The sequence below is a fragment of the Equus asinus genome, chromosome 19, assembly GCF_041296235.1.
Source record: "Equus asinus isolate D_3611 breed Donkey chromosome 19, EquAss-T2T_v2, whole genome shotgun sequence".
Classification (NCBI taxonomy): Eukaryota; Metazoa; Chordata; class Mammalia; order Perissodactyla; family Equidae; genus Equus; species Equus asinus.
In genome coordinates this window covers 7,751,976-7,778,538 of record NC_091808.1, presented here as the reverse complement: position 1 = coordinate 7,778,538, position 26,563 = coordinate 7,751,976, and the positions used below count along the sequence as shown (strand labels likewise).

The window sequence follows — 26,563 nt, the reverse complement described above, 5'->3', positions numbered from 1 at the left end:
AGTATGATTCCATGTTTATAGAAAGTTAAGAAATATGCAAGTTAGAGAGAAACAGCCTGCCATCTTTGCTTCCTCCCATCCCTGTCGCAGTCACAGCCAGCACTTTGACCTGGCTTTGCCCTGGGGCGAGCCATGGAGACTGTTCCGGCAGGTCCTCGGTGACCTCCTCTTGGTCCCTCCCAGCCCTGATTTTCAACCTCACTGCTGTATTGGACATCATCGACATGGTCTTCTTGGCATGTTGGCATCTGCTCCCCTGATTTTCTGGCTACTTTTTTCTCGTCCTCTGTTTTGGACTTCCACCTCCTCTCTGTGCCCGATGTTGGTGTCCTGGGGTTCCTGGTTCCCTGGGCCTCCTCTCGTTCCCCTCCTTCTCCATAAGGGACTTCATTGAGGCATCTTCCCTGTTAAACTTTCTCTCATACCCTCGACCACATATCTGCTGCCAGCTCTCCACTCAGCTGCCCCGCTATCCTCAAGGCCTTTAGAGTCGGTGTGGCCAAAAGGAAGCCACTTCCTCCCCTCTGAGACCCCTTGGAGTCATCCTGGGTTTCTGTCCTGTCTCCTCCTCACCCTCTCCTCTGGTGGGTCTCCTTCCTGAATGCTCTCATGTCTCTGTCCCTGTCTCCTTCCTCCCTGAAGCTCATCGTTCCAGCGGCCCTCTTACAGGAGTTTGGAGTGTTCTGTCTGCCTCCAGGTTTCACCCCTCCCCCTTTCTTCTACCCTGTGGCCAAAACCGTCTTTCTAAAGTGGACATCAGGGAGACTCTACTCCCTGATTCGGGACCCCTGTGACCAACAGGCCTGGCTGTCAGGATCTGGGCCCGGCCCTGTTGGGCTCTGTTTGCAGCCCCAAGGAGGCGGTGGGCCTCTGAGGGTTTTGGGCCCCTCTGCCTGGCCTGCTCGGACCCTGCTCATCTTCTGAGACCTGCTCTGTGAAGCCTTCCCTCCTGGGAAATTGCTCCTTCCCTGGTGCCCTGTGTCCTGTGCCCTCCTCTGGTCTCAGTTGTCCCTGTAGCCCTCAGAGCCGGTACTGAGGCCGCGTGTCCGGGGAGGGAGTAGAGGGGAGGGCCGAGGGAGGGGGCTCCCCCTGGCTTTGCAGAGAGGGGGCATCCTTAGCCCATGCCTGGGCACGGGCCCCCTGAAGACAGAGGATGCCTGGTGGGTGGGCGGGTTGGACCAGGGGCCCGTGGGGCCTGCTCTCGCCTCTCTGTCCGCTGGTTTGAAGCCTTTTTCAAGGGCATATCCAGAGCTGCCTCACTCAGTTCTTTGTTCCTGAGTTGGATGACTAGAGACTTGAGCTTCCCCTGTAGCAGGTGCCAGGGCGAGCTCGCCTGTGGGCTGGGTGCGTGTCCATCCGGTGAGTGGGTGGCTGTGGCACCCAGGGCCATGTGTGGGCTCAGGCTGAATACTCTGCTGGATTCTTCCCTGGGCCTTGGATTGCTTGAAGGATGGAGTTGGCCGTTTTGTTTGTGCAAAGAGTTTGACAACACGATTTGAAGAGCTGGGCCGCCCAGCATGGCCTGAGTGAGCTGCGCTTGGGCTCTGGGCTTTTGGCTTGTGGTTCTCTGCTCTGCTGGGCGCAAGGAGGAGCCCTGCCAACCGAGCAGGGTTTCCTGTGGTGCCATTTACAGGCTGCCAAAGGCAAAATGCAGCAGATCGTTCAGGGGTGTTGTTTTCTTGACCACTTTTAGTTCATCACTTTTGACTGAGTGTTTAAAAATATTCTGCAGCATATCTATAGTATTCACGCGCAGCGAATCAGGAGGAGAGATGCAGTTTCTGAGAAAGCTTCAAAGAAATACTGGTCTTTATCTTTTCCCCAGCCTTTTCCGCTGAAACCCACCGGAGTCTTTTTCTGAGCACTCTTGTTCTATAAATAGAACAGCCGCTCTCCTTGGGTAGCCCGAGATCGCAGCTTCATCCGCTTTCTGAAAGGTTTGTGTGTGTGTGTGTGTATGTATGTGTGTGGATTGTGTTCTAATTTTGCTTTTCTTTTATGTGTAAGATGTGTGGCGGGAGATGCAAGAAAAATACTCGAGCATTTATCTTGCAAAGATAACTTATTATAACTTTTCTGGGTCTGGGCTTGTTGTTGTTGTTCTGTTTCTTTTTTTTTTTTTTTATTTGCATTTAGGAAAGAGATGGAAGCGATTACTTCCCCTGCAGAGGTAAGGAAGACCTACGGGGGCGAGGAGGTGCCCTTGTCTGTGGGCGAGTCCTGTGAGGTCAGGAGGAGAGGTCCCCTGGAGTGTGGCGGGCACCCGTGGGTGGCATTGCTGTGCACAGACGTAGCTGTTGTGTGTCTTTGAAGAGTGCCCTGAAATGAGTGTCACCATGTGGACTTGGGTCTGTGAATGTTAGGGAACAAGCCGGTAGTCCCTCTATATCACAGACTGGTTTCTGTCTGGAGCTCTGGGATCACAGGTTGGGGTATTCTCCCTGCGTCAGTCAGCCTCGTTCTGGTTCGGCACATGCTCCGGCACTTGAGGAAAGCCAGAGCCTTTGCTCGCTAAGGATGGAGGGGTCAGATGCCGTGACTGTAGTTGGTGTGTCTCTTCTCTTGATCACGGGGTGATGTGTGGGGTCCTCTCTTCTCCTGGCACTCTCTGATTACCTGGGAGAGCGGGGGTTGGGATAAAGGTGAAGGTGGACGCCACAAACCAGTAGGTGGGTTCTCAGTCGTTTTCCTCCTGGTCTGGTTCTCTCGGGCATTGGAGAGGGTTGCTGTTTGTACGGCCGGGCCAGCCCTGCCAGCACAGATTCCCTCAGACCTGGCATGTCGTCATGAGCTGGCCTGTGCAGGCCACCCTGCCCATGGAGCTCACCGAGGATGTCCACATGGGGAAGGGGAGCGGAGTGGCGACCTGCGCTCCCAGGACACCCCGCAGCACTGTGCTGCTCAGGAGGGGCCTGGTGCACGGCCGGGTGGCAGTGGGGTTTGTGGGGTGGGGGGCTTTCTTCAGCGTTCTTCTCCGGGTGGTCACACTGCATCCGAGGTCCACTCCTTCCTGTTAGGAGTGGGTTGATGGAGAGACTAGACAGCACGGTCTTCTGCTTTTCCTTTCTGATGCATTTGGGGTCATGAGGTTTCTGTGTCTGGTTTCATCTTATGTCGTCTTAAGTGGCCCCCGGTGCCCAAGTGCTTCATACAGATACTTTTTAAAAAAAGTAACTTAGGGGTCGGCCTGGTGGCATGGTGGTTAAGTCCTTGTGCTCTGCTTTGGCAGCCCGGGGTTTGCATGTTTGGATCCGTATACATAGACCTATACACCACTCATCAAGCCATGCTGTGGTGGCATCCCACACACAAAATAGAGGGAGATTGGCACAGATGTTAGCTCAGGGACAATCTTCCTCACCAAAAAAAAAAAAAAAAAAAAGTAACTTAAAGTGCAAAGCTGTACGGGATTAGGTAATTAAACAAAAGCTTCTTTGAACCAGTGTTCTTGTCCTTGAACAGAATTTCTGTCCAGTCTACCTCCATTCCGTGATGAGACTCCGTGTAGAATGGACCCTCGTGTCAGGTGGGGTCAAGGACAGTGTGCCGTGGCTGAGAGGCAGGCTCTTGTTTCGCGCACGGTGGTTATTAGTCCTGACGGTGTTCATGGCTCCGAGTGGTTCAAAATGTCGAATGGTCAAGTAGCTCTGTGAGCATTTAACTTCTGAGTGGTCCGTAGGGCTCCCCCGTCCACTGGGTGTTTAGCCCAGGGGACACCATGTGAGAGGAGGCAGCTCCAGGAGAAGCCGCGCCCTGTCCTTGGCTGTGATGGAGCCGAGGCGAGCGTCTGCCTCTCATTCTCTGGAGAGAACTCCTGATCAGACTGACGGCAGGAGAGAAGTTTAATGACTTGGCCGTGGCCCTTCTCTTTCACGGGCCGGGCAGATGCGCATGCCCGGCCTGTGAATGGGGTGAGGCCTGAGGGGGGTGCAGGCCTGGAGCCACACTGAACCCCACAGCAACCTACGTCGACAGTTTTGGCAACAGGCTCCTGAGAAATGGCAGGAGGCCAGACAACACGGAGACAGCGCCAAGAATAGCTGAAAAATACCAAATGCCGAAGTTGGAGAGTGCGCTGGCCCCCTGCTGCCCACTGTGGTCCTACAAGCCTCGTGGCCCCTTCTGCTGATGCCCTGGCCGTGTCCAGGGCACACCTCGGGCCCCTGACACCCCCGCCACTCAGGCACGCCATTGCCCCTCAGAGAATTGTGCTCGCCCTCTCCCGCAGCTTGCTTGGTCTGTCCGTAGGTCAAGGTCTGGGGAGAGTGTGAGAAATATTTCTGTTAGGCCCTCGGCTAGAGATGTGAGTGCCCTGCACTGTCAGTGTGCGGTTCAGCAGGGCACATGCTCACGAATATGTTTCTGTGCTTCCAGACCGTCATCAAGGAGGGGATGCTGACCAAACAGAACAATTCATTCCAGCGATCAAAGAGGAGATACTTTAAGCTTCGAGGGCGCACGCTGTACTACGCAAAGACCGCGAAGGTGAGGAGCAGTGGACGAAGCTTCACGGGGGAAACCGAGAGAGGAGCTGCCGGGGGGGCTCAGGCACTGAGTCCTCATCCTGGGAAAGGCCCTGGAGTCTTAGATCTGTTATTTCCAGCGAGTTTCGTAATTCTCTGGGTGCTTATTTTGTCTCAAGACATGTTTTATTTCTTATAAACACTGATTTTTATTCGTTTCCTTTTTCTTAAATGTCATGTGTCACCGTGGGGAAAGGAGAAAATGTCACAGATAACCACATTACAGTTGGATATCTTTCTTTCAGAAAGATTGGAGGTCACAGGCTTGTGAATCTTTTATTAGTGACTAAAATATATTTTTTTAAACCCCATTACTGAAGTATAATTTCCATACAAAAAGCTGTGGATATTTAATGTACACAACTTGATGAGTTTGGAGGTAGGTATACACCCATGAAACTAGCTACAAGTGTTTTGAAGTGTATGAGTTTCTTGTGGCATGAACAGAACTGTGAAATCCTTTATCTCCCAGCTTTCTAGCCATGATCTTCGATCTGTGTGTCATCTTGCACTTAAGATTTAAAGCTAGAATTGCCATACAGTTGCTAATGAGAGAGGAGGAGCCAGCAAAAGTCACTAAGTTACTGCCATGTTTGAATGAATGTGGCGTTACACATATCAAACACACCAGTGTGTTTGCAAAGCTAGTTTTTGGTATTCTGAATGCCAGTATTTTTATATCAGTATTGCTGTCAGTACTGATATTTTGGCATTAAAAAAATCTGGAATCTGAGTATTTACAGTTTGAGATACATCCCTAGAGAGTTAGTGCATTAAAATTTGAAATTGAACAGAGCAACTTATTTAGAACGGGTTCTGACCACATCCCTCATTTTTAAAAAAAACTTATAGTTATTTTAGTTCTGTGGCGGGGGGAGGGGAGGGGAGGTTACTTAAAAGGCTGAATCTCTTTTCTAAGTTACTAGTATTTCCTCCAGGGGTTCCCGGTGGAGTCCTCTTAGAGGGGACGGTAAGGTAGACAGGGTGGGGGCTGTGATGGGGGGATTTGGGGGAGAAAGGAGAAGAAAATGGGGGCAGCGGCCAGGCCTGATTCCCAGCCCTTGCTCTGGAGGCTTACTGACTCTCTGTCGTTCTAGATTCCTTCTGCCCTGCTCCCTTGTTTTCTTTCACGGCCCGATCCCTTCCATTTGGGTTGTTTCTCTTCCCCTGGAATCATTTGCTTTAGCCGGCACCTTTCCCCCTAAATGCGCTAGCTGGAAGGACAGAGGGTGCTCAGGCCCGACCCCTGCTCTCTCAGGGGGACTCCGTGTGACACATATTTCACATTTAACGGTGACACGCTGGTTTACGAGAAGTAAATGTAGAAACCCCAGCCTTGTTTTTGGTTTTCTGTGTTTGCTCTGTGTGGATGCCATCACTAATGAACTCCTGGACTGAGACAGCCACAGAGCTGCACCTGTGAGCTTGGTGCTCTGAGAGGCAGAGATGCTGGGCTCTCCCAGTGTTCATCCAGGGCTCCTGTTTCAAGGCCCGGGGGTGTCTGCGGGTGCTGGACTGGGGTCGAGGGAGCGTGTGGGCAGCACTGGGCCAGGGCTCACGAAGGTGCTGCCTTGGGGTGCCTTGTCCCGTGCTGACCACAGTCCCTGTGTCTCTCTCCAGTCGATCATATTTGATGAGGTGGACCTGACAGATGCCAGTGTGGCCGAATCCAGCACCAAAAACGTCAACAACAGTTTTACGGTAAGTCTGGACACACACCTTTCTCAGTTACCACATTTGGTTTTCCCCCCTTTTTTTTTGGTGAGGAAGATTGACCCTGAGCTGACATCTGTTGCCAATCTTCCTCTTTTTGCCTGAGGAAGATTGGCCCTGAACTAGCATCTGTGCCCATCTTCCTCTGTTTTGTATGTGGGACACCACCACAGCATGGTGTGGTGCTCATTGATGAGCGGTGTGTAGGTCCACACCCAGGGTCCAAACCCGTGAACCCTGGGCGACTGAAGTGGAGCACGTGAACTGAACTGCTGTGCCACCAGGCCGGCCACCTTGGCTTTCCTTTTTAATTTGAGCAAATGTGTGTGAGCAGTTTAGACTTTTTCATTCTTTTCTCTCTGATTGGAATGATTCCTGGTAAATTTTGAATCTAATCCTTAAAACAACACTGGTTGGAGAATAACAGAATTTGCCACATGTAAGCACAAAACAACAAGAGGATCCAAATGGATTTTTCTGATGTGTTGTAGTTTACATTTCTCTATCAGTTTTGCATAGAGGTTTGTTTTTCATGATTATTGTAGAAAATAAAATTTGGAAAATACAGAAAAATCTGTTGAAGCAATTTAAGAAACAACCATAGTTCAGCCACCTCAAAACATAGAATGTTGCTATTTTGGTGTATTTCTTTTGCTTTTTACTTTTCAACTGTCCTCACCCCACCCCCCACCCTAAATTTTTAAAGTTCTGTTGTACTTTCTGTAGAAATTCTAAATGCATGAAATCATGTGACCTCACCACCCACAGGTAGCCATCTGCTCGCTCTGGAGTGTTTATCCTTATTTCTGAATATCTGTGTCTTTACCCACATACGCCCTGAGACCATACTATCCTTTCGTTTTACACCTGGTTTTTTTTCTCTTGACAATTGATGGTGGACATTTTCCCATGTCGCTTGCTCTAAACATTCATCATATTTTTTAAGGGCTATATAGCATTTCTTGTGTGACTTCACAATTTTGGCTTCAGGGGCTGACTTTAGAACCTACCTGTATAAAGTGTGACTCTAATAGCAAGAATGGTATATTTAAAAATATTTTTCCTCATGTGTATTATTAAGCTATCCCATCTAGAAATAAAGTATGCTCCCTAATTTTTTTCAACTCTTATAACTCAGTCAAGGTGGGTAATTTCCTTCAGCTTTAGGATTTGACATTTTGGGTTAGTGTTGGTTTCAGATACCTTAAGGTTTTGTTTTGTCTTATGTATTGATTTATGGATTGATTGTTGGTGTTGCTGATACGAATGGAATTTTCCTTCCTCCATTGAAACTTCTACTTATTTTGTTTTGATGTAACTAACTGTTCTTGGTTTTGCTTCATGGCTTATCGAGTTAGCCAGACTTTCCTGATGGTCTCTCTCATTTTATTCTTTGTTTTACTTGGAATATTTTTACTTTTTCTCCATTAATTTCAGTGTTTACTTACTGGCTAAACTATGTAAATGGATTATTCTTTGATTTGTGGCTTTTAGAATTTTTAATAGGAATAGGTGTTGAATTTCACTGGAGTGTTTTGGCATTAATTTAGATGATCAGGTTGGTTTTAGGTCTTTGTATGTTTCCTAATAATAAAATTGTTCTTGGTAATGTTAAGTTTTACAACCTAATTTTGGATTCAGAGTTTCCCCATCCATGTGTGCTTTTCTTTGGGGTATAAGGTAGCCTTTCTTGTGTTTTGATTTCAGAGTGAAACTACCCCTATAAAATTCACTTAGTAACTTTCCATGATTTTATGTGTTCTGGAAGATTTTATGTAGCTTTAGAATTGATTGTTTTTTGAATGTTTGAGAGAACTTACTTCATCTGTCATTAAGACTTTTCAGGGAGGTAAGGCTATAAATAAACTTAGAAGGTTTATTTTTGCTTTTAGATCATTTGAGCTTTTTCACTTCTTGAGTCAGTTTTTTGTAATTTACCTTCCCACTTATTCCACACCTTCAAATTTAGGAACAGGTGTTATTTGCACTTTAAACATTTTTGTCTCTGGTTAGAGTCTCTGTTGCGTTTTTAATTTTATTTTTTTAGCCCTTGTTTTTCTTGTCAGATTTCTTAAAATCTTATTATTTTTTGCTTTTAAGAGAACTTGTTCTTGGTTTATTGATCAATTCCATTTTTCTGTTACCTAATTCAGTTTCTGGATTTATATTTATTGTCTTTTTTCTGCTTTTCACATCTTTTTAAAACAACTTATTGATTGGCATATTCTTATTTTCATATATATAAAAATAAAAAAACATGAGGGACTCTGCATTTAACTCTGAGTGCCTTTTTTTTTTCTTAGAGATTGGCACCTAAGCTGACAACTGTTGCCAATCTTCTTTTTTTTTTTTTCCTGCTTTTTCTCCCCAAATCCCCTCAGTACATAGCTGTATATTCTAGTTGTAGGTCCTTCTGGTTGTGGCATGTGGGACGCTGCCTCAGCGTGGTCTGATGAGCGGTGCCATGTCCACGCCCAGGATCTGAACTGGTGAAACCCTGGGCCACCGAAGTGGAGCGGGTGAACTTAACCACTCGACCACGGGGCCAGGCCCCAGAGTACCTTTCTATTCACATTCCAAAAGTTGTTTTTTCTCCTAGTAGAAAAATGTTATTAAAGACAAATAACTTTTCTGATCATTCAAGTTACTGAAGAAAATTTTGAAGTACATAAATACCAATAGGAAATTTAAAACCATCCATATTATTCTTATACGAAGATAACGAGTAATATATTTTGGTTTATGTCATTCCCACCAAATATGTTTAATAAAATATAGTTTTTAACGTTCTTTCTTCACTGAACAATGAGCTTTTTCTCTTATAATATCCTTCAAAATCTTGTTTCTTAATGTTGCATGGTATTCCATTTGTTACATGTGTAAGTTTGTTTAACCAGTCCCTATATTGAACACTCCATTTTTTCCTGTCATAAATAATACTGTGATGTACTCTTGTACACAGATCCTTTTGTACATTTCAGATTGTTTCCATAGTATAAATTCTTAGAAATGGAATTCCATTTGAGGTAGAAAGTATGAACTTTTAAAAGGCTTTTGAGGGGCTAGCCCCGTGGCCGAGTGGTTAAGTTCGCACGCTCTGCTGCAGGCGGCCCAGTGTTTCGTTGGTTCGAATCCTGGGCGCGGACATGGCACTGCTCATCAGACCACGCTGAGGCAGCGTCCCACATGCCACAACTAGAAGGACCCACAATGAAGAATATACAACTATGTACGGGGGGCTTTGGGGAGAAAAAGGAAAAAATAAAAAAATCTTTAAAAAAAAAAAAAGGCTTTTGAAAAATAAATGAGGTATTGATACATGTTATAACTTGGATGAGCCTTGAAAACGTGCTGAGTGAAGGAAGCCAGACTCAGAAGGCCACATATTTTGTGCTACTGTTTATGCGAGGTGCCACAATAGGTAAATCTGCAGAGAGAAACTAGATGAGTGGTTGTGAGGGGCTGTGGGGGAAGGAGGAGTGCTAATGGGTACCGGATTTTTTTGGGGAGGTGACAGAATATTCTAAAATTAGGTAGCGGTGATGGTTGCACAATCTTGTGAATATGCTAAAACCACTGAACTGTGTACTTTAAAAGAGTGAACTGTATGGGAATTAAATCTCAATGAAAGATCTGGAGAAAATAGTGCGGCACTGTGCTTTTGGTACTGCAGGCATTGCTATGGAGCTTTGTCGGCCTGATCTGAGAACGAGCCCTGATTTATGTACTGTTTGTATGGGAAGCTGTGTTCAGAGTGCGATAATTGAGGTCCAGATGTTGAGCGCGTCCTGTGTTGGGGAAGCCTCGGAGCTCCTTTCCGGTCGGGAGGCATGGAAGATTGCTTCCCAGCCCTGAGGGCGAGGCTCCGATTCCTTCACGTTTATTTTAGACTCTGTTAGTGCTCTCAAAGCTGCCTTTTCATCTAAGGATGTGCGGAAAGGACAAGAGAAAGATTAATACTGAGTTTCCCCAGGAACATTCCAATCTACGGGGGCTCGTCCCTGAGCACTCGTGAGGGCATCCGGAATATGGGGATCAATGGGAAGTGTTTGGGGCCGGTTGGCCGGTGCCCACTTCTCCCAGGCAGGCTTCCATAGAGGGTCAGTAGGTTCTGGGCCCTGGGCTGTAGGGAATACAAATATTTTCTTTGCTTCACATTCATGCTTTTTGATCTTTCCTATTTCTAGCTCCCTGCAGTATCTGCCGTCTGAACTCTGAACTTGTCACTTATCGTTCGGCGAACTGCAGGAATCTGTGTGCAGCTCTCTCTTCAGTCAGCTGTGCCCTCCTGGAAGGCAGGCCCAGCCTTGGACCATGGTGCAGCCAGGGCCTGGTGCACGTGCTGAGGGAGCGAGTGCAGATGCGATGAATGTATTTGCCCAGAACCGAATTTCCTGGAATGTCTCATTTGGTTTTCCAGCTATTCCAGTAGTAATTTCCAAATTCCACAACTTCTACTAAAATTGCATGCCTGATACAAACAGTCAGTCAGTGAAAGCTACTATTATCATGAATCAACCAGCGGGTAGGAACCTTTTGTAGCTGTAGAAGTGTGAGTAAATGTGCTCCACATTAGAAAAGACTCCATTTTTATTCCTCCCTAAAATGGCCAAAGAATTATACCATAACGAAATAAGGACGTGAGGGACAAGGGATTTCCAGGGGAAGGGGAGGAAATATTTGGGGGCGAGGAGAGATTTTTACACAGGCTTGATGGAAGAAATGGTACAAATGAGAATTATGTAACTGGAGATGGGTCTGCTTGCCTTCCTGTTCTTTAAGAATGAAGTGTGGCTGGGATGAAGCTAAAGACTTAGGTTGCCGAGGCCAGCTCGGTGGTGCAGGGGTTAAGTGCTCATGTTCCGCTTCAGAGGCCCAGGGTTCGCCAGTTTGGATCCCGGGTGCGGACATGGCACCGCTCATCAGGCCGTGCTGTGGCAGGTGTCCCACATATAAAGTAAAGGAAGATGGGCACAGATGTTAGCTCAGGGCCAGTCTTCCTCAGCAAAAAGAGGAGGGTTGGCGGCAGATGTTAGCTCAGGGCTAATCTTCCTCAAGAAAAAGAAAGAAAGACGTAGATTGCCTTTAGGTTCTTGATGGGCGGAACAGCAGCGGTGGGAGCTTTCGGAAGATGGGAGTAGAGCAGTGTCCTCTGCATGGTCACCTTCCAGCAGGGTCACCCCTTACAAGGCCAAAAAACAGCAGCGTGAAGAGAAAAAGGCAGTTTGTCAGCTTCATGTCCTAGACTCTGTAATAATGTGAAATTGTATGTTTTTGATGATGAAACATGTTAGTATTAGTCTGTGAGAGCTAAAAGGCTTTCGTATATTCTGCCACATTGCCCTTAGAACTCACATCAATGGGACTTCAAGAAGTGCTTTTTTCTATTCTTTTACAAATACCATGTGTTAAACTATTAGAGTATGTTTGCCACTTTGGTAGTGTGAAAATGGTAATTTGTTTTAATTTGTTTCTTTGATTGTCAAAGTGAGGTCGAACATCTCTCACAGTTCAGCGGCCGTTTGTTTTCCTCCCCTAATGAGTTGATTTTCATGTGCTTTCTGATGGTCAGCTCTGTAGTTTTAGAGTTCAACCCATCCCCCCATCCCGTTTCTCTATCTGTCTGGATTTGCCCTCATTGCCTATAGTAATTTTAGTAGTCTTTTCTTTTTTACACTAGATTTCACACAGTAATAGTGGGCAAAAGTTGTCAGGTAAAAATGCTTCTCTTGCTTTATATTTCTTTTCTTCCCATTGTCTAACATTTTTAATTGATTTTCAGCCTCATGATCACAAAATTTACAGATTTGTGCTGAAGGGTCTATTTTTACTACCGTAACTCTTCAGAGGAGTTGTCAAAGCAGCGTTTCTGCTTTGCTGGAACTTCATATATTTTAAATAAATTTTTAAATTGAGACGTAACTTCCAAACCGAAAAGTGCACAAATGTGAGGGCAGAGCTTGATGTGTGGCCAGCATGCAGGTCAAGCGACAGGACGTATCCAGGCCCCGAGAAGCCCCTCTCCTGACGTCCGCCCATCGTTGCCCTCCCTCTCCAAGTGTGACCACCCTCCTGACCTCTGACCCTGCATTAGTTTGGCTCTTTTAGATATTTGGTGTCAATGGACTCATCTCTCCTTTGGTGTCTCCTCATCTGTGTATTTCCTAATTTCATGTTTTTGGGGAATTTTTCCAGTTGTTTTGTTGTTATTGATTTCCAGCTTACTTCTTCCTGTGCCCAGAGAACATACTCTGTGACTTCAGTCCTTCAAAGTTGTTGAGACTTTCATTATGACCCGGTAAACGGTCACTCTTCATAAATGTTCCACCTGCATTGGAACAGAATTTAAATGCAGTCGTTCTTGTCTGCTGTCGATTAGGACAAAAGTTCAATCATTTTTCTCAGATCTTTTAAAACCTTCAGATTTGTTTTTCTGCCTGTCCTATTAGGTGTTGAGTGAGATTGTTACTTATTTTCTCTGTTTCACGTTTTATATTTTTTCATACTTTTCTTCGTTTCTTAAATGGGTGAATTATTTTGTTTTCCCTTCTCTTTTAACTTGTTTCATATGTATTAGTGGAAATTTTATATTTTACAAAATGCATCCTTGACTTATTAAATTCTGTTACAAATTACTATTTTTCATGCTTCCCAGACAATGCAAGGATCTTAGGGCATTTAAACTCTCTATACTTTTCATTGCTATTGAAATTATAGTTAATTTGTGGTATTTAGAAAAAACTCTCTATCCTCACCTGCCGCCTCTCTGCTGATTTGTTGTATATTTTAATTTTACATATATAGTCCTGCGTCGCTTAATGACAAGGATACGTTCTGGCAGTTATTTTCAGGTATGCCTGCTAATTTTGGTTGACAGACACTGTCTAAAAGATTAAGATAATTTTGGGATGATGTCTTCCCATAGGATTTACTTGTGCTTCTGGCAAGAAGGCAAGTTAGCAGATCATCGTAGCTCCAGTGTGTGATAGGGCTCCTCCGAAGGTGGGTTTTGCTTTCTCCGGTTGGCTCTTTTCCCTTCCTCTGCTCCTGTGGAATACTCCCTCAGGAGTCTCAGCTGTAAGTTTGAGGGGTTTATTCTCTGTTGGGCTCTGAATTCTGGTATTTTCCCCACCAGTCCTATGGTGTTGCCAAAAGCTCTGTTCAGCTTCCCGGCCTTTTTGGCTTCCACTTATGAATCAGCAATTGTCATTACTTTGATATTTTCTGTATCTTGTCACTCTGTGACATTGTTAAGTATCTGACATCAAGATCACTCATTATAAAATGTGAGAAATGTTGGATACCATGTACTTGAAAGATAGTGTATTTACCATGGGGAATAAAATTTGGTCTTTATCTATCACAACTTACAAACTTTGTTGCTCGGGTCTTCTTATGATCGTATTTTTTATCTGCTTTCTCTTCCACACACTGATAATGAGGAATTAATCTCTTTCAGGACAATTATACTTGTCGTTTTATTCCTGTATTTCTAACAGTTCTCAGCTTCCCTATTTTTGAAGCTCTTTGAAGCACGTAAATGTTAATGCCCTGGTGACTGAGTGATCATTTGTTAATAAAGTCGCATCTCTTTTACACTGAATAGTCTCCATCATGAACGGTACTCTGGCATTAATATTGCCACGCTTTCTTTCCTTTGTTCAGAACTTAATCGATAGGTTTGCTTCCACTTTTATCTTTAGTTTTTCCTTGTTATTTTACATTTAATTCTTGTAAGCAGTGTATTGTTAGAATTTGTCTTATTTCGGTCTGGAACATTTTGCTTGTAATAGTGAACTTTAGACATTTTCTGCTTGTTGGGAGTTTCGCACGTCTCCTGTGCTTTGTGCCTGACTCTATTCTGCTTTCTTGATTTAATGCTTCCTTGGTACCTGTCTTCTGTTTTGCATTTTTGTGAGTGGTGTATGCACTGTTAACCTTTATATTTGATAATGATTTGAATGGAAATTTCCTTTTTATTTTTTACTTGTTTACAGTTCACAAATTTTCTTCTGCTGTATCTGCTTATAGCCAGCCCAAATGGCGATGTCCTTTTTTCTTTTTTCTTCTGCTTTTTCTCCCCAAATCCCCCAAGTACATAGTTGTATATTTTAGTTGTGGGTCCTTCTAGTTGTGGGATGCAATGTCCTTTTTTTGGTCAAGCTTTGTACCGGACAGTGTTTAGCCACATAGAGCACGCTCCTCCATGCTTTGTGTCACCAGCTCTTCAGTTGTTCATATCAAACTAAGGAAAATGAGACAGGACCGCAGAACAAGGAAGAAAAATGATGTAAAGTGTTCTGCTGGCCACAAAGGAATCAAAATATGGTATTTTTCATTAGCCCCAACAACATACTGTTTTCCGTGTTGGTGCTCAGGGGAGGCACCCGTCTTTGAAGACAGCTGTACATTTCTGCTTGAAATCTGGTGGGATTCTCCTTGTCTTGTGTGATACTGGTTTTTGCTACCAGTTTGTCTGGCAGATAGTGAACCCCCTGTCTTCCAGGGTCTGGTTTTGGTTTTCCAACTTTAACAAAGTCCTTTCTCTTCTGTATAATACTGGTTCGTGTGCTTTGTCTTGTTCTTTGGGGACTTTGCGTATTTCTCCTCTCACTGATTCGGCATGTGTCTGTTGAGGGCCCGCCCGGGCCGAGCGCTGTGCTCGGTGCTGATGTTTCAATGGTGAGCAGAAATGCGGAGGACTCTTCGTGGTCAGCTGTATTCTGGCGGGGACTCGGTGAAGCACACAGGGGTGTAATTACAGGCTGAGACAGGCATCAGGGGAAGAGGCTGCATGGGGCATCCGGTAGGGAGGACCCCCCCACTGGTCTGGGGGAGGGGTTGGGAAGACTGGCCCTGAGGAAGTGATGTTTTAAGTGAGACGTGAAGAGTGGTGGTAAATCACCTGACAAGAGTGTGCGTGTGGGTTTGTGCCTGTGTGTCTTGTGCCTGTAGGCACTTTGGAGTGGGGCAGGTCAAGGGGCCAGCATGTGCAAGGGCCTTGTGATGGGGGACGCAGTCCAGACTTTGTGAAGAGGTGAGAGAAGGGCTGTGTGGCCGGCTGAGGCCAGAGGGAGAGAGAGACCATAGGAGGCCATGGGAAGGGCTTGGGACTAGTCCTTCAACCTATAATGCAATTGACTAGTTCACTGTGGGGAAATAACCAGCCTTGCAGTGTTGGAACATTCCACTCTGGCCGCAGTGTAGGGGGTGAACTAGGGGAGGAAGCGGGAGGGCGTGTAGAAAGTCAGAGGAAACCACTACCCTCACTGAGAGAGGGCAGCTTCTGGTTCAGAGTAGAGTGGGGTGGAGGGTGGGCAGCCCGGGGTGTGGGGGCTGGGGTGTTGAGGGTCTGCCGTCGAGTGGCAGGCTGGTTAAATGTCCAGCAAGGACTGGGGGCTGTGGGGCTGGGGATTCTTGATCTTCCATGTCTGCCGTGGTCTTCTGCATTATTTTGATCTGCTGGTTTTCTCTCATTCAATTTATTACAGTTTTAATTTTGTTTCTTATTGCATTTCATTGTGACTTTTACCCTTATTCCAGCGTAGCTTTCATGCTCTTTCTACTTTGTTTTTTATCCCAGGCTTGTTCTTGTTTGATAGAATATTTTTAAAATGTTTTCTTTTTAGCACGGTCACATCCCCCTCCTTGCTCTGATCATCTTCGAGCTTTCTTTAGTGATTTTTGTTGTTGTCTTCGAGTCCTGCCTGGGCTTCTTTTGTAGTCTTCCCGCAGCAGCCTAGGGCCGTAGAGCGCCAGGAATTGTAGGGCTGTTAGGGTTTAGTGCTTTTATTTACTTATTTCTCCACGTTAGTATTTCCATCATTTTTAACCTTTGTCCTATTTTAATCAAGATTTGATGAAATGTCATCACCTCCTTTAATGTTATTTGAAGTTTCAAAATGTAGCAGAAACAAGTAAAAGTGGTGGGGCACTGCACAGCTCTGTTCCCACCCTGCCCCCCGTCCCCCATCCCTCTTTCATCGTCACGGCTCTGAGTCTGTTCGGCTTTGTTAGGTTTGTTACAATGCTGTAGTATATGCTGCAGGGATATGCAAGGACTTTTGTCTGTTCTGTCCCCTGCTTTACCCCAGTGCCAGCACACAGTAGGTGCTCATGACTCTGCTGAGGAGTGACTTGGTCACCGCTAGGTCCAGGATGATTTGGGCCTGCTCCTCTCATTGATTCCGCTCAGCAGAGCATGCCCCGTGGACCAGACCTGTGTGTCACTGAAAGAGCAGAGCTCCCTCCACAGCACACAGGCCACGGGCGTGGCAGGTGGTGAGCAGTCCCAGGAACAGCCGTGGGCCGTGAGGGAAGTAGCTCAGGGCTGCAGCAGGGGTGGGGGTCAGGGAAGCCTTCCTGAGGCTGAGAGTGAGCCGTGGCTATCAAAGCCACGTGTCCGGGTACAGGGAGCAGAGCGAGTGAGGGTGGAGAGGTGGGCTGAGGTCAGAGGTGAAGTGCTTTCCAGGCCGCGGGGAGTTGGGACTTGTTTGCCATATGTATTGGGTTTTTGTGGTGAGTCTGGCTGCTGCTGGAGACTAGATCTGAGGGAAGAGGTGGCCAGAATGCGTGGGAGGAGGTCGGACAGGTGGCCTCTGCTGCGGCCATGCAAGAGGAGTGGAAGCCTAGATAGGGCCAGTGCTGACCTTTGTTCATGTGACTTGGGAGTTAAATAAGGGTTTTGAAGAGCGGTGGGTGTAGAGCAGTCACTGAAGGTGCTTCTCAGCAGGCAGCTCTGCGCAGGTAGCACGGTCGCCTGGCACAGGGCGGGACGCAGGCGGCTCCGTACTTTGTCCTGCACCAGGAGCAGATTGCTGGCCCCTTCCCTTCTTAGAAGTGTCCCCTCAGAGACTGACTTCATGGTGGCTGCTGTCAGAGGCTCTGTCCCTTGTGAGGGAGGCAGAATTAGAGCTGAGTTCAACTTACTGAAGATTTTCTAAACTAAGTGGACAGAGGGACTCGTCCTCTGAGGTGGACAGTGGGAAGCAGGCCGAGGGCCGACTGCAGCAGCTGTGGGCTGGGCCCTGGCCGTGTCCCTCGGCAGCAGGGAGCCGGGAGCACACCGGACTTGCGAGGCATTCACGCCCACGTTGTCTGGAGAGGACCCTGGCTCTCGGTGGAAGCTTCACTCCCCGGAGCCCTTCACCCCGGTCACGGATGTCCCCTGGCCGCCCTCTGTCTCACTGGCACCCACTCGTGGCACTCGGGGTCCTTGCCTGAGGCCTCCGCCTCGGACTCCTCCGGTTGTGGTGCTGGTGTTGGGTGGCACAGCAGCCCTGGGACGAGCAGCCGGCTCTGGTTTTGCCAAGGCACACATCTGAGTCCCCAGGCTGGTGGCTGGGTGCTCACGACCCCCTCCCTCAGTGGGGCTGTGGGTCCCCCACATGGTCAGAGCTGGCTGAGCTGCCAGAGGGCAGGGACAGAGGCTGCTCCCGGCAGAGAGCAGAGAGCCAGCGCTGCGGTGGGAAAGGAGCCTGCGGAAGGACGGTGCTCTGTGAGGTGTCCCACGTGTTTGTAGACTCATGCTGTAGCATGTTCGAGTACCTTTGTTTCTTTGATGGGGACGTGATGTGCTTTGTGGTGTTTCCAAATTTTGGATTTCCCAGAGGGATCAGGGACTCTGTCTCTGAATGTCCACGATCTGTAGTTCCTCAGTTGGGTATAAGGTCCTAGACAGCAGGACTAGGTCATATTCCTTTTTTATCTCAGAAAGTACCCCCCGCAGGACCTTGCACAGTAGCGTGCTCAGAGGCAAGGACTGGGGAGCCAGGCTGTGAATCCCGGCTCAGCCTCTCACTGCTGAGTGACCTGGGGCCAGTCCCATATGACTCTGAGCCTCAGTTTGCTCCCTTGAGAAAGGGAGTAATAGCAGTGCCTGCTTGTGGGGCTGTGATGAGGGTTCTAGGCGTTCGTAAGCTGTAGGCCCGATCTCAGTGTTTGCTGTGAACGTTGTGATTCTAGAGTCTCACTGGGTATGTAGTCAGTGAGTGCATTGAAAGCGGTAAGCCAGATTGATTTATGGTGTCATTTGGTACTTAATTAGGAATTTTTCTTTGAGTTTGGTATACTTTTACTTCTTCAGTGTTGTGTACTTCTGTTTACTGAATAATAACTTCTAATTAAACAGAACCGCTGTGATCACTCCATTGCACCAGCCTAACGTGGTCTGACTCTTGACTCTCCCCCCTTGAGTCATGGCAGCAGCTGCCGTTGAGTTGGACCTTGAAGAGGAAAGACAAGTTTTACTGGAATAGATCTGAAATATAAAACCATTAAAAAGAGTCACATTCTGCCCATTTTTACAAGCAGCGTCAATCACTGAGTGCCTCCTCATTTCTTACCTGAGACAGTCAGGGCATCTGGCCCTTCGGGGCTCTCCCAGCCTCTCACCCTGACACAGGCCTGCTCCAGCCGGGCCTGCTCCTGCTGGGGAACCAATGCCCTGTGCACTGGTCACTCTGGTCTCTGTGGGGCCCCCCAACCTGGAGGCCCTCTCCCCAAGTTCTCCTGTAGACCCTGTCCATTCCTCAAGGGTGGGGCGGAAACTCCCTCTTGCCTGAGATCTTTCTGTTCACACCGTGGTCAGAAGGGAATGCGCCGCTGCCTCCTGCTCCCTCCGGGCAGTGGTTCCCAGACTCGGCTGTGCCCTAGCACCCTTTGGAACTTAAAAAAGAAAAAAAGAGGTTCTTGGCACCATTCCCCAAGATTCTGATGCTGATTTACAAATGGGTGAGTTTTCGAAGCTTTCCATGATTTTGAGGTGCACCTGCTTTTGGGACCCACACTCGTGGGATGCTGCATGAGCACAGGCTCCTTGGTAATCTGTGCACTCGGTCACACTTTCTTCCATTGTGCCCTGAGGCCAGGGGCTCTCTTTCTCAGCTGGCTGTCTTCAGTGCAAGACACACCGGCCGCGTGTGCGAGTGAGTGGGAGCGAGGAAGTGGGTTCTGTTCTTCCTTTCTGTTCTGAGAGGAGGTTGAGTCGTTTCTTCTTTATGAAGCCCCATGGAACAGTCATTGTTGTGGTTGGTTCTGTGGGCCGCCCCATTTTGTTCCTGCTACCCGCTGGCAGATGCCTTGAGTGCACAGGACCCAGGAGCTTCCCCGGACTGTGTGTTTCTGGGTGCTGGTGAGCAGCGATGGGGGGGGGGGCTGGCGTCTTCGATCCGTGTGTGCGTCTCCAGCAAGTTTGACAGCTTGAAAACTTCTTGTTGACCCCTGGGGACTATAGGAATAATTTGACAACAAGTAAGGCTTTACCTGGCAACCTAATTCCTGAAATCAAACAGAAATCAATTGGAAAAGATGCTATTTTACAAGGACTGATTTTTCCTTCTTTCAACAATCCTGTGTTGTGACAAACTCCCTACTGGGTGCCTGAGGGTGGATGGAGGTGGGTGACCGCATTCCCTGCTCAGGGACTTCTCACAGCCTGTTAGACGTGAACAGAAATGATTACACTGCCCTGTGACAGGTGTAATAGAAGGGGTGTGAAATACAGAGTGGTGGGAAGGAAGCACCTCACCTGGCCGGGGTAGCAGAGCTTCTCCTGGGCGTGTGAGCGGGCGTGGGGGACGGGCCCTCGCAGAGAGGATGGCGTGGGAAGAGCGCAGGCACGTCAGACGCGTTCAGGGACTAGCATCCAGGAGCACTGTCCGTGCGACACACCGGCCGTGTGCGGGACAGCTTCCTAACTTGTCTCTTAAAGTGTTTAAATCGTAGTAAGGATTCTAAAGGAAATTTAAAATCAGAAAAAAAAAGGATTCCACAGTAGCTTGGCAGCTGTTTTTTTTCCACGCTCCCTTCAGACTTTTTCATGGGCAAACATTAAATTGTATGTAGGTTATACACTCATCCGTCTAGGTATAATTTTGTATTTTGGCTTTGTTTCATCATAGATGTTTCCACGTTGTGAGTCTCTGTCGTGGTCACTCATAGTTGCAGATATTTCATTGTGTGATGTGTCACAGTTGATGAGTTAAACTTTACCTATGCGCTCCTGCAGGACTAAGGACTTAGATGTTCTCACTTTTTCCTGTTGAAGATGTTGCTGGAACAAGCATCTGAGACCACAGGAAGGACTTTGGGGAAGGTGAGGGTGGTCTCCCGAGAGCAGCTCCCATGTGGAGTCCCCATGCCCAGGAGAGGGTGTGGGTTTCCCTGGGGGGGTGGCCTTTGCTCGCTCTCGGTCCTTTTGCACCTGTGTCGCCTGCCCTCGAGGTGGAGAAGATAAAACTTGTTCTGCTCTGTGGGATTCGGGTTTGCTTCTGGTTTACAGCTTCATTTTTGGGCACGGGGACTTCTGTATTTCAGCTTCTGCTTACTTCACGTTGTTTTAGATGGATCGTAATTGGAACTTTAATGTGTCCTAAACTCCCGGAATCTCTGGTGAGCATGTCACGTACCTGTAACAAAGGAATGGAGGAGACCCGGCTGGGTTTGATGATGAGGAAGGGGACAGGGTCCAGGGACCCTGGCTCACGTAAGCAGCTGAGCTGGTGGAGGAAGAAACGTGATTGGAGAGTTGGGTGGGACATGTGCTGTTGGGGCAGCTGGGCCTGGAGAAGGGCGGCAGAGAGTGGAGACCACGCTGGGGTGAGAGGCGAGGGGGTAGTCGGAGGGAACGGAGGAGCTTGGGCAGGGAACAGAGAGCGAGAACTGAAGGCTTGTTGGCATCATATGAAAACAGAATGAGGGGAAGGACAGGCCCTGGGTTTTTTTTTTAATTTCAGGAAAATGGATTGGCCAAATAATTGGGATTGAAAATAGGGTTTTCAGTATAGACTGAACGAGAATTAAGTTTTGGATATTTGTGTTTAGAGGGCTGCTTCTACATAATGCTGTATACAATACTGCATACATGAAATGGAGTTTATATTTAATTCTTAGCATTGAATGTTTAGAAAATCATAAAGATGTGTATATTAGAAATAGGTTTGGATGCTCTGTTAGTTTCCTGGGGCTGCCACAACAGATCACCATGAAAACCACAGGAATTTATTCTCTCCTACTTCTGGAGGCCCGAAATCTGAAATCAAGGTGACGGCAGGCTGCACTCCCTCCCACGGTCCTGGGGGAGATTCGTTTCTCGCCTCTTCCAGCTTCTCGTGGCTCCAGGTGTTCCTTGGCTTGTGGCTGCGTCACTCCAGTCTCTGCTCCTGTCTCCATGTGGCTTCTTTTCTTTACCCCGTGCCTTCTCTTCCTTCTCTTAGAAGGACACTTGTCATTGATTTAGATAAACCCAGGTAGTTTAGGATGATTTCATCTCAAGACCCTTAATTACATTTGCAAAGACCTTTTTCCCAAATAAGCTCATATTCACAGGTTCTGGGGATTAGAATGTGGACTTATCTTTTTGGAGACCATCATTCGACTCACTACATCTGTATAAGAAAAAAATGCCTAAATAAGAATGGTATGAACATGTAAAGTTTTATTCTTCATACAGAAGAAGGCAGTCTTTGTTCAGTATGGCCGTACCGCAGGGTTGTCTGGATCCTTCCAGAATTTGGTTCTTCTAGTCCAAGGTGGTTGCCAGAGTGCCAGTCGCCTCCATATCTCCTTTTGGGAGATGCAAGAGAGGGAGGTGAGAACTAAGTGTGTTGCCTGGCAGGGGTTTTTCACTTAGGTTCATGGACACCTCCCATCCTTCCCAGGGGTCTGTGGATATGACTATATTTTATTAAAATTGGTTTCCATTGCAATCCTAGGTATTTCCTTTTCTGCATTTAGAGATATTCTGAGAAGGAATCCCTAGGCTTCAACAGACTGCCAAAAGGGGTCCATGGCATAAAGAAGATGTGCTATGTTTCGGTATTAATTGACTGAGAATTGCCTTCTCATGTAGGTTATACATGCTTAGAGGGCTGCTTCTGCAAAATCCCATATTGAAATCTCGCATGACTTCCCTAAAGTCTGACATGGCACTTCTGCTTAGTCATGTGGCCACACCATACAGCTGTCGGGATGGGGATCTTGCAGGCTTCACTCCTAGCATCATCCCAATGATTGCCCTGAAATGACCATGTCAGGATAGGCAGGCCATGCATAGAGAAGAGTGATTTTTCATCTGTCTTTGTAACTTCCTTTTCCCCAAGTGACATTGCTGAAATATTTTGTATCCAGAAGTCTCATGAGGTATATTACAAAGCTGGTCTTCTTTGTTAGCTGTGTGACTCAGGGCAAGATACTTCATCTTTCTAAGACTCAGTTTTCTCATCTGAAAAATGGGGTGATACTCGAGTCCATCTCATAGGTTGTTGGGTTGGCAGAAAAGTGCCCTCTAAATGTTTGCTAGGTTGTGTCTCCACCACCACACATCACCACTAGTAGGAAACTAACAGAGTTCAACTTGCTCACGCTTAGCAGTTAAATTTATAGGAATTCCAAAGGATTTCAGATGAGGTCAATTTTATAGACAGTGTTAAAAAAAAAGCATCTGCAGCTGAAGAGTAGGTATCAGGAAGGAGTTATCATCCTTCAGAGTTACCAGGCAATAACGCTAACTACCTTATTAAACAAGGGTAGCTTACGTTTTTAATTACATTTGGTTTTCCTTTACGTTTTATTCTTCCTGTTTTTATTAGCTATAGCCTGATAACTCTAAATAAAAAGGAAGCTATGTAATGGATTAAAGTAATATTTTTAGTTGTTTTAAATCTCATCTGTTTGGCATCCGTGTTTGTTGAATGAATTTGGAAGTTCCTTAGTAGGCCTGCATAGGGTGCAACTGTGGGCCTGAGTCTCTCAGCTCTTTCCAGCAGATGTCAGCATGTGGGGTGGTTGGGGCTGCTCCTTTGGTGAGGAACCGTGACCTTTATCCAGATTTCCACATCAGTTTTCCTTCTCAGCTTGTTTGGAGCTCCGATATTTCCTGGGCAAAACCCCTACGCCAGTCAGTTTGGCTCGGAGAGAGGAAAAGCTATATATATAATTGGCAGATTTCCTTGCATGGAAAAAACTTCCCAACTTCTGTGACCGCCGGCCTGGATCTGTGATGGGGAGAGTCGTCCTCATGGGTTGGGCTGTCCCGTAAGCTAGAAGCCCTGCCAGACGGGAAGCCCCACGTTAGGCCGGCAGCTCTTGCCGTCTGGGCTCACGGCCATGAGCGAGCCCACCCTGGTTCCTGCTCGAGTGCAGGGTTCCAGGAGATTCTGACCTCACATCCTGGCTGTGCCAGCTGTCAGCTGTGGGATCTCGAGCAGCTTCTTAACACCTATAGCTTCATCTTCCCGGGGCCAAGCGGGGGCAGTACTCGCTGGCACATGGTGGGGGGCAGGCACCTGGCCCATAGTAGGCGCTTAGTGCACTCAGTGCTGTGGGTGTTGAGACACGCCCTAGACAGTGCGGCGCGACTGGAGAGCAGCGGCAGAAGGAAGTGAATCCAGTGCATTCCATGCTGTGTAGTCCACACCGTGTTCTCAGTTTCAAGAAGCAGGAAGAAGCTGGCGTTGAGCCAAGCTGTTGGCCGTCTGTTTGCTAAGTGTGGGGTTTTGCTGAAGGCAGCACCTGCCTCTGTGGCACAGATGGCGCGGGGAGCCAGGTCCTCCCTGTGAGGGCTTGGGATTCGCCTCTTGCACTTGTTCCAAGCAGGCAGAGGGGGAGGACACTGTGGACTCTGGCAGCCTGCTGGTGAGTGGTGGGCCGACGGTCGTGTCTGTTAAGTAGACGCATTTAGACCTGGGTAGGGAGAGGACGCTGTTACTCGTCTGGGCCGTGTGTGCTTAGAGTGGGGGCTGTATTTGTGAAATCTGAGCCATTTCCCAAAAGACTATTGGGGGTGTGTGTGTGTATGTAGATATATGTATGCGTTAACACTTCTAATTGTCTTTACAAATGACAGAGGAAATAAAAAACAAAAAAAACCGACAGTTGAGAGACTGTAGTTTGACTGTAGTACTTTTGTGAAGAATTCTTTGAGAAAAGGAACAGTAGAGAAGCTACATGGATTTGATTGAATTTTTTCTTAGGGTATTTAGGAAATTAATAATTTTAGTCATTCTTCTCCCAGAATTCTTTGGTAAATGTTGCAGGGATATGATTGAGCCAAGTCCTGTCTGTCTGGCTCTTTTCCTTCAAAGTTAGGAAAATGGTGTCCTCCCCTAGAATATCATGTTCAAAAATACCCTACTTTCCTGTCCCAGAATCACCTGATATTTCAGGGTGTGGAGAGTGGGGGGATCTTTTTATTTCCTTGGAACAACTTGTTATCATGTTAAGATAATTGCCTGCTCGGTGGCTGGGAGGCTGTGCTGTTTATTGGCCCAATAATCCCTCCCCGTCCGCAGCGAAGCACCTGGTTTGAAATGTAAACTCTAAAATGAAACATGTGACCCCCTCCGCCTTTCTTTTCTTTTAGACAGAGGAGGACTGTAGGAGCGGTTGTACTCGTTCTGTACAGGATGTTTAACTAAACCTCAAAACCTCAGCCTCGTGTCAGGCACTCAGATAAGGCCGGGAGCGCCCCCTGCTTGGAGCCACCCCCAGGCCACACCCAGGCTCACCTCTGTCCCCAGGGGACTTGCATTAGAAAAGCTGGTTAGTTTGTGGGCGCCATCTTCTCTGTTGCCTAGTTGTTCACTGGCTGCAAAGGTCTAAAGATGGTGGATCAGAGTGATCAGACATTTGGAAAATAGCTAGGTTGGCCCCCGCCCCATCCTTGGACGGGCTGAAGGGACACACCTTGAGGCAGGAGCCTTGGCGTCTGTCCTGCCCTGGCACGGAAAACCAGGATGGCTTCCTTGTCTGGAAGACAAGGGCCCCGGCATAGCTGATCCTTGACGCTGTTGCCAGCTCTCGCTCTGTCTTCTGAAGAGTGAACTTTATGGTTGCCTTATGCAGGAAATCTAATCATACCAAGGAATCGATTGGGTGTTTGTTGTTCCCAAAGCCGTAAGTGCTGGTTTGCCCAGGGCACTGCCAGTTCACACACCCAGTCATAGATGAGTTAACACCCATTGATTACTTTTAGCACCCACTTTGACTTGCAGAAGTTTCCCAGCTTGGATGATAAACTATATAGTGACTGTAGTCATTCAGAGGAAGGTTCACCCTGTCCTTTAAAGAATATTCCAGGGGCCGGCTCCGTGGTCGAGTGGTTAAGTTTGCACGCTCCGCTGCAGCGGCCCAGGGTTCGGATCCTGGGCGCGGACATGGCACTGCTCATCAGGCCATGTGGAGGTGGCGTCCCACATCCCACAACTAGAATGATGTGCAACTAAGATATGCAACTGTGTACAGGGGGGGTTTGGGGAGATAAAAGCAGAAGAAAAAAAAAAAAAGATTGGCAACAGTTGTTAGCCCAGGTGCCAATCTTTAAAAAAAAAGAATAATCCAGTGTACTAAACTACGTTAACATTAAAAATATTTTTGTAACTTAGTTGAGGCATAATTTCTGTACAATGAACTGCACTATTTAAAGTGTACACCTTGATGAGTTTTCATACCGCCCTGCCCCCCAAGCTGACACCGTCACTTCACCACAGTCAGGATCACGAACATCTCCATCCCCCAGAAAGTTTCCTTGCGGTCCATCCTCTCTCTGCACCCCTCCCCAGGCAAACACGGATTTGTTTTCTGTCTTTCTAGGTTAGTTTGAATTTTTAAGAATTCTATATAATTGAATAATGGTAGTATGTCCTTTTTTAAAATGTCTGGCTTATTTGGCTCAGCATAATGTTTTTGAAATTTTCCACGTTGGCTGTATCAGTAATTTGTTCCTTTTCCACAATTTGTTGATCCATTTACCTGTTGGTGGGCATTTGAGCAGTTTCCACTTTTGCGCTGTTGGAGATAAAGCTGCCATGGACATTCATCTGCAGGTCTTGCGTGGACACATGTTTTCATTTCCCTCTGGTCAATACCTCGTAGAAATCTACCTAGTAGATTTCTGGGTCATGTGGTAGATATATGTTTAGCTTTTTAAGGAGTTTTACTTTTTAACTGCTCAGCTGCCTTCCAAGGTGCTCGGCATTTTACATTCCCACCAGCAGTGCATGAGAGTTCCAGTTGCTCCACATCCTCACCAGCACTTGATGTGGTCAGTCTTCTTATTTGACATGTTAGGACATGTAAAATAAAACATGTAGATACGCAGCGGTATCTCACAGTGGTTTTAATTTCCATTTCCCTCATGACAAATGATGTCAGCATCTTTTCACATGCATATTGGCCATTTGTGTGTCTTCTTTTGTGAAGTGTGTGGTAGAATGATTTGTCTACCAGGTTTAGTAGACTTGTTTGTCTTATTATTGTGTTGTAGGAGTTCTTTATATTGTCTGGATATAAGTCCTTTGTGTGATTTATATGTTGCAAATGTTTCTCCC

General features: G+C 47.0%; 1 protein-coding gene across 6 annotated transcripts in view; it reads left to right on the top strand.

Annotated features, from left to right (window-relative positions):
• DGKD (diacylglycerol kinase delta) overlaps nt 1-26,563 on the top strand; it is a 109,015-nt gene that overhangs the window by 25,053 nt on the left and 57,399 nt on the right. For 3 of the 6 annotated variants that reach the window (XR_011495503.1, XM_044751576.2, XM_044751575.2), the window contains exons 2-3: nt 4,375-4,485; nt 6,144-6,224. Coding sequence is in view for 4 of the 6 variants with exons in the window: in XM_044751576.2 (XP_044607511.1) it covers nt 4,375-4,485; nt 6,144-6,224 (192 nt within the window). In the remaining 2 variants the exon portion in view is untranslated. Of the gene's footprint in view, nt 1-1,913; nt 2,171-4,374; nt 4,486-6,143; nt 6,225-23,843; nt 23,871-26,563 lie in introns of those variants that run through there. The other 3 variants (XM_070489372.1, XM_070489371.1, XM_044751578.2) reach the window with 3 other exon arrangements.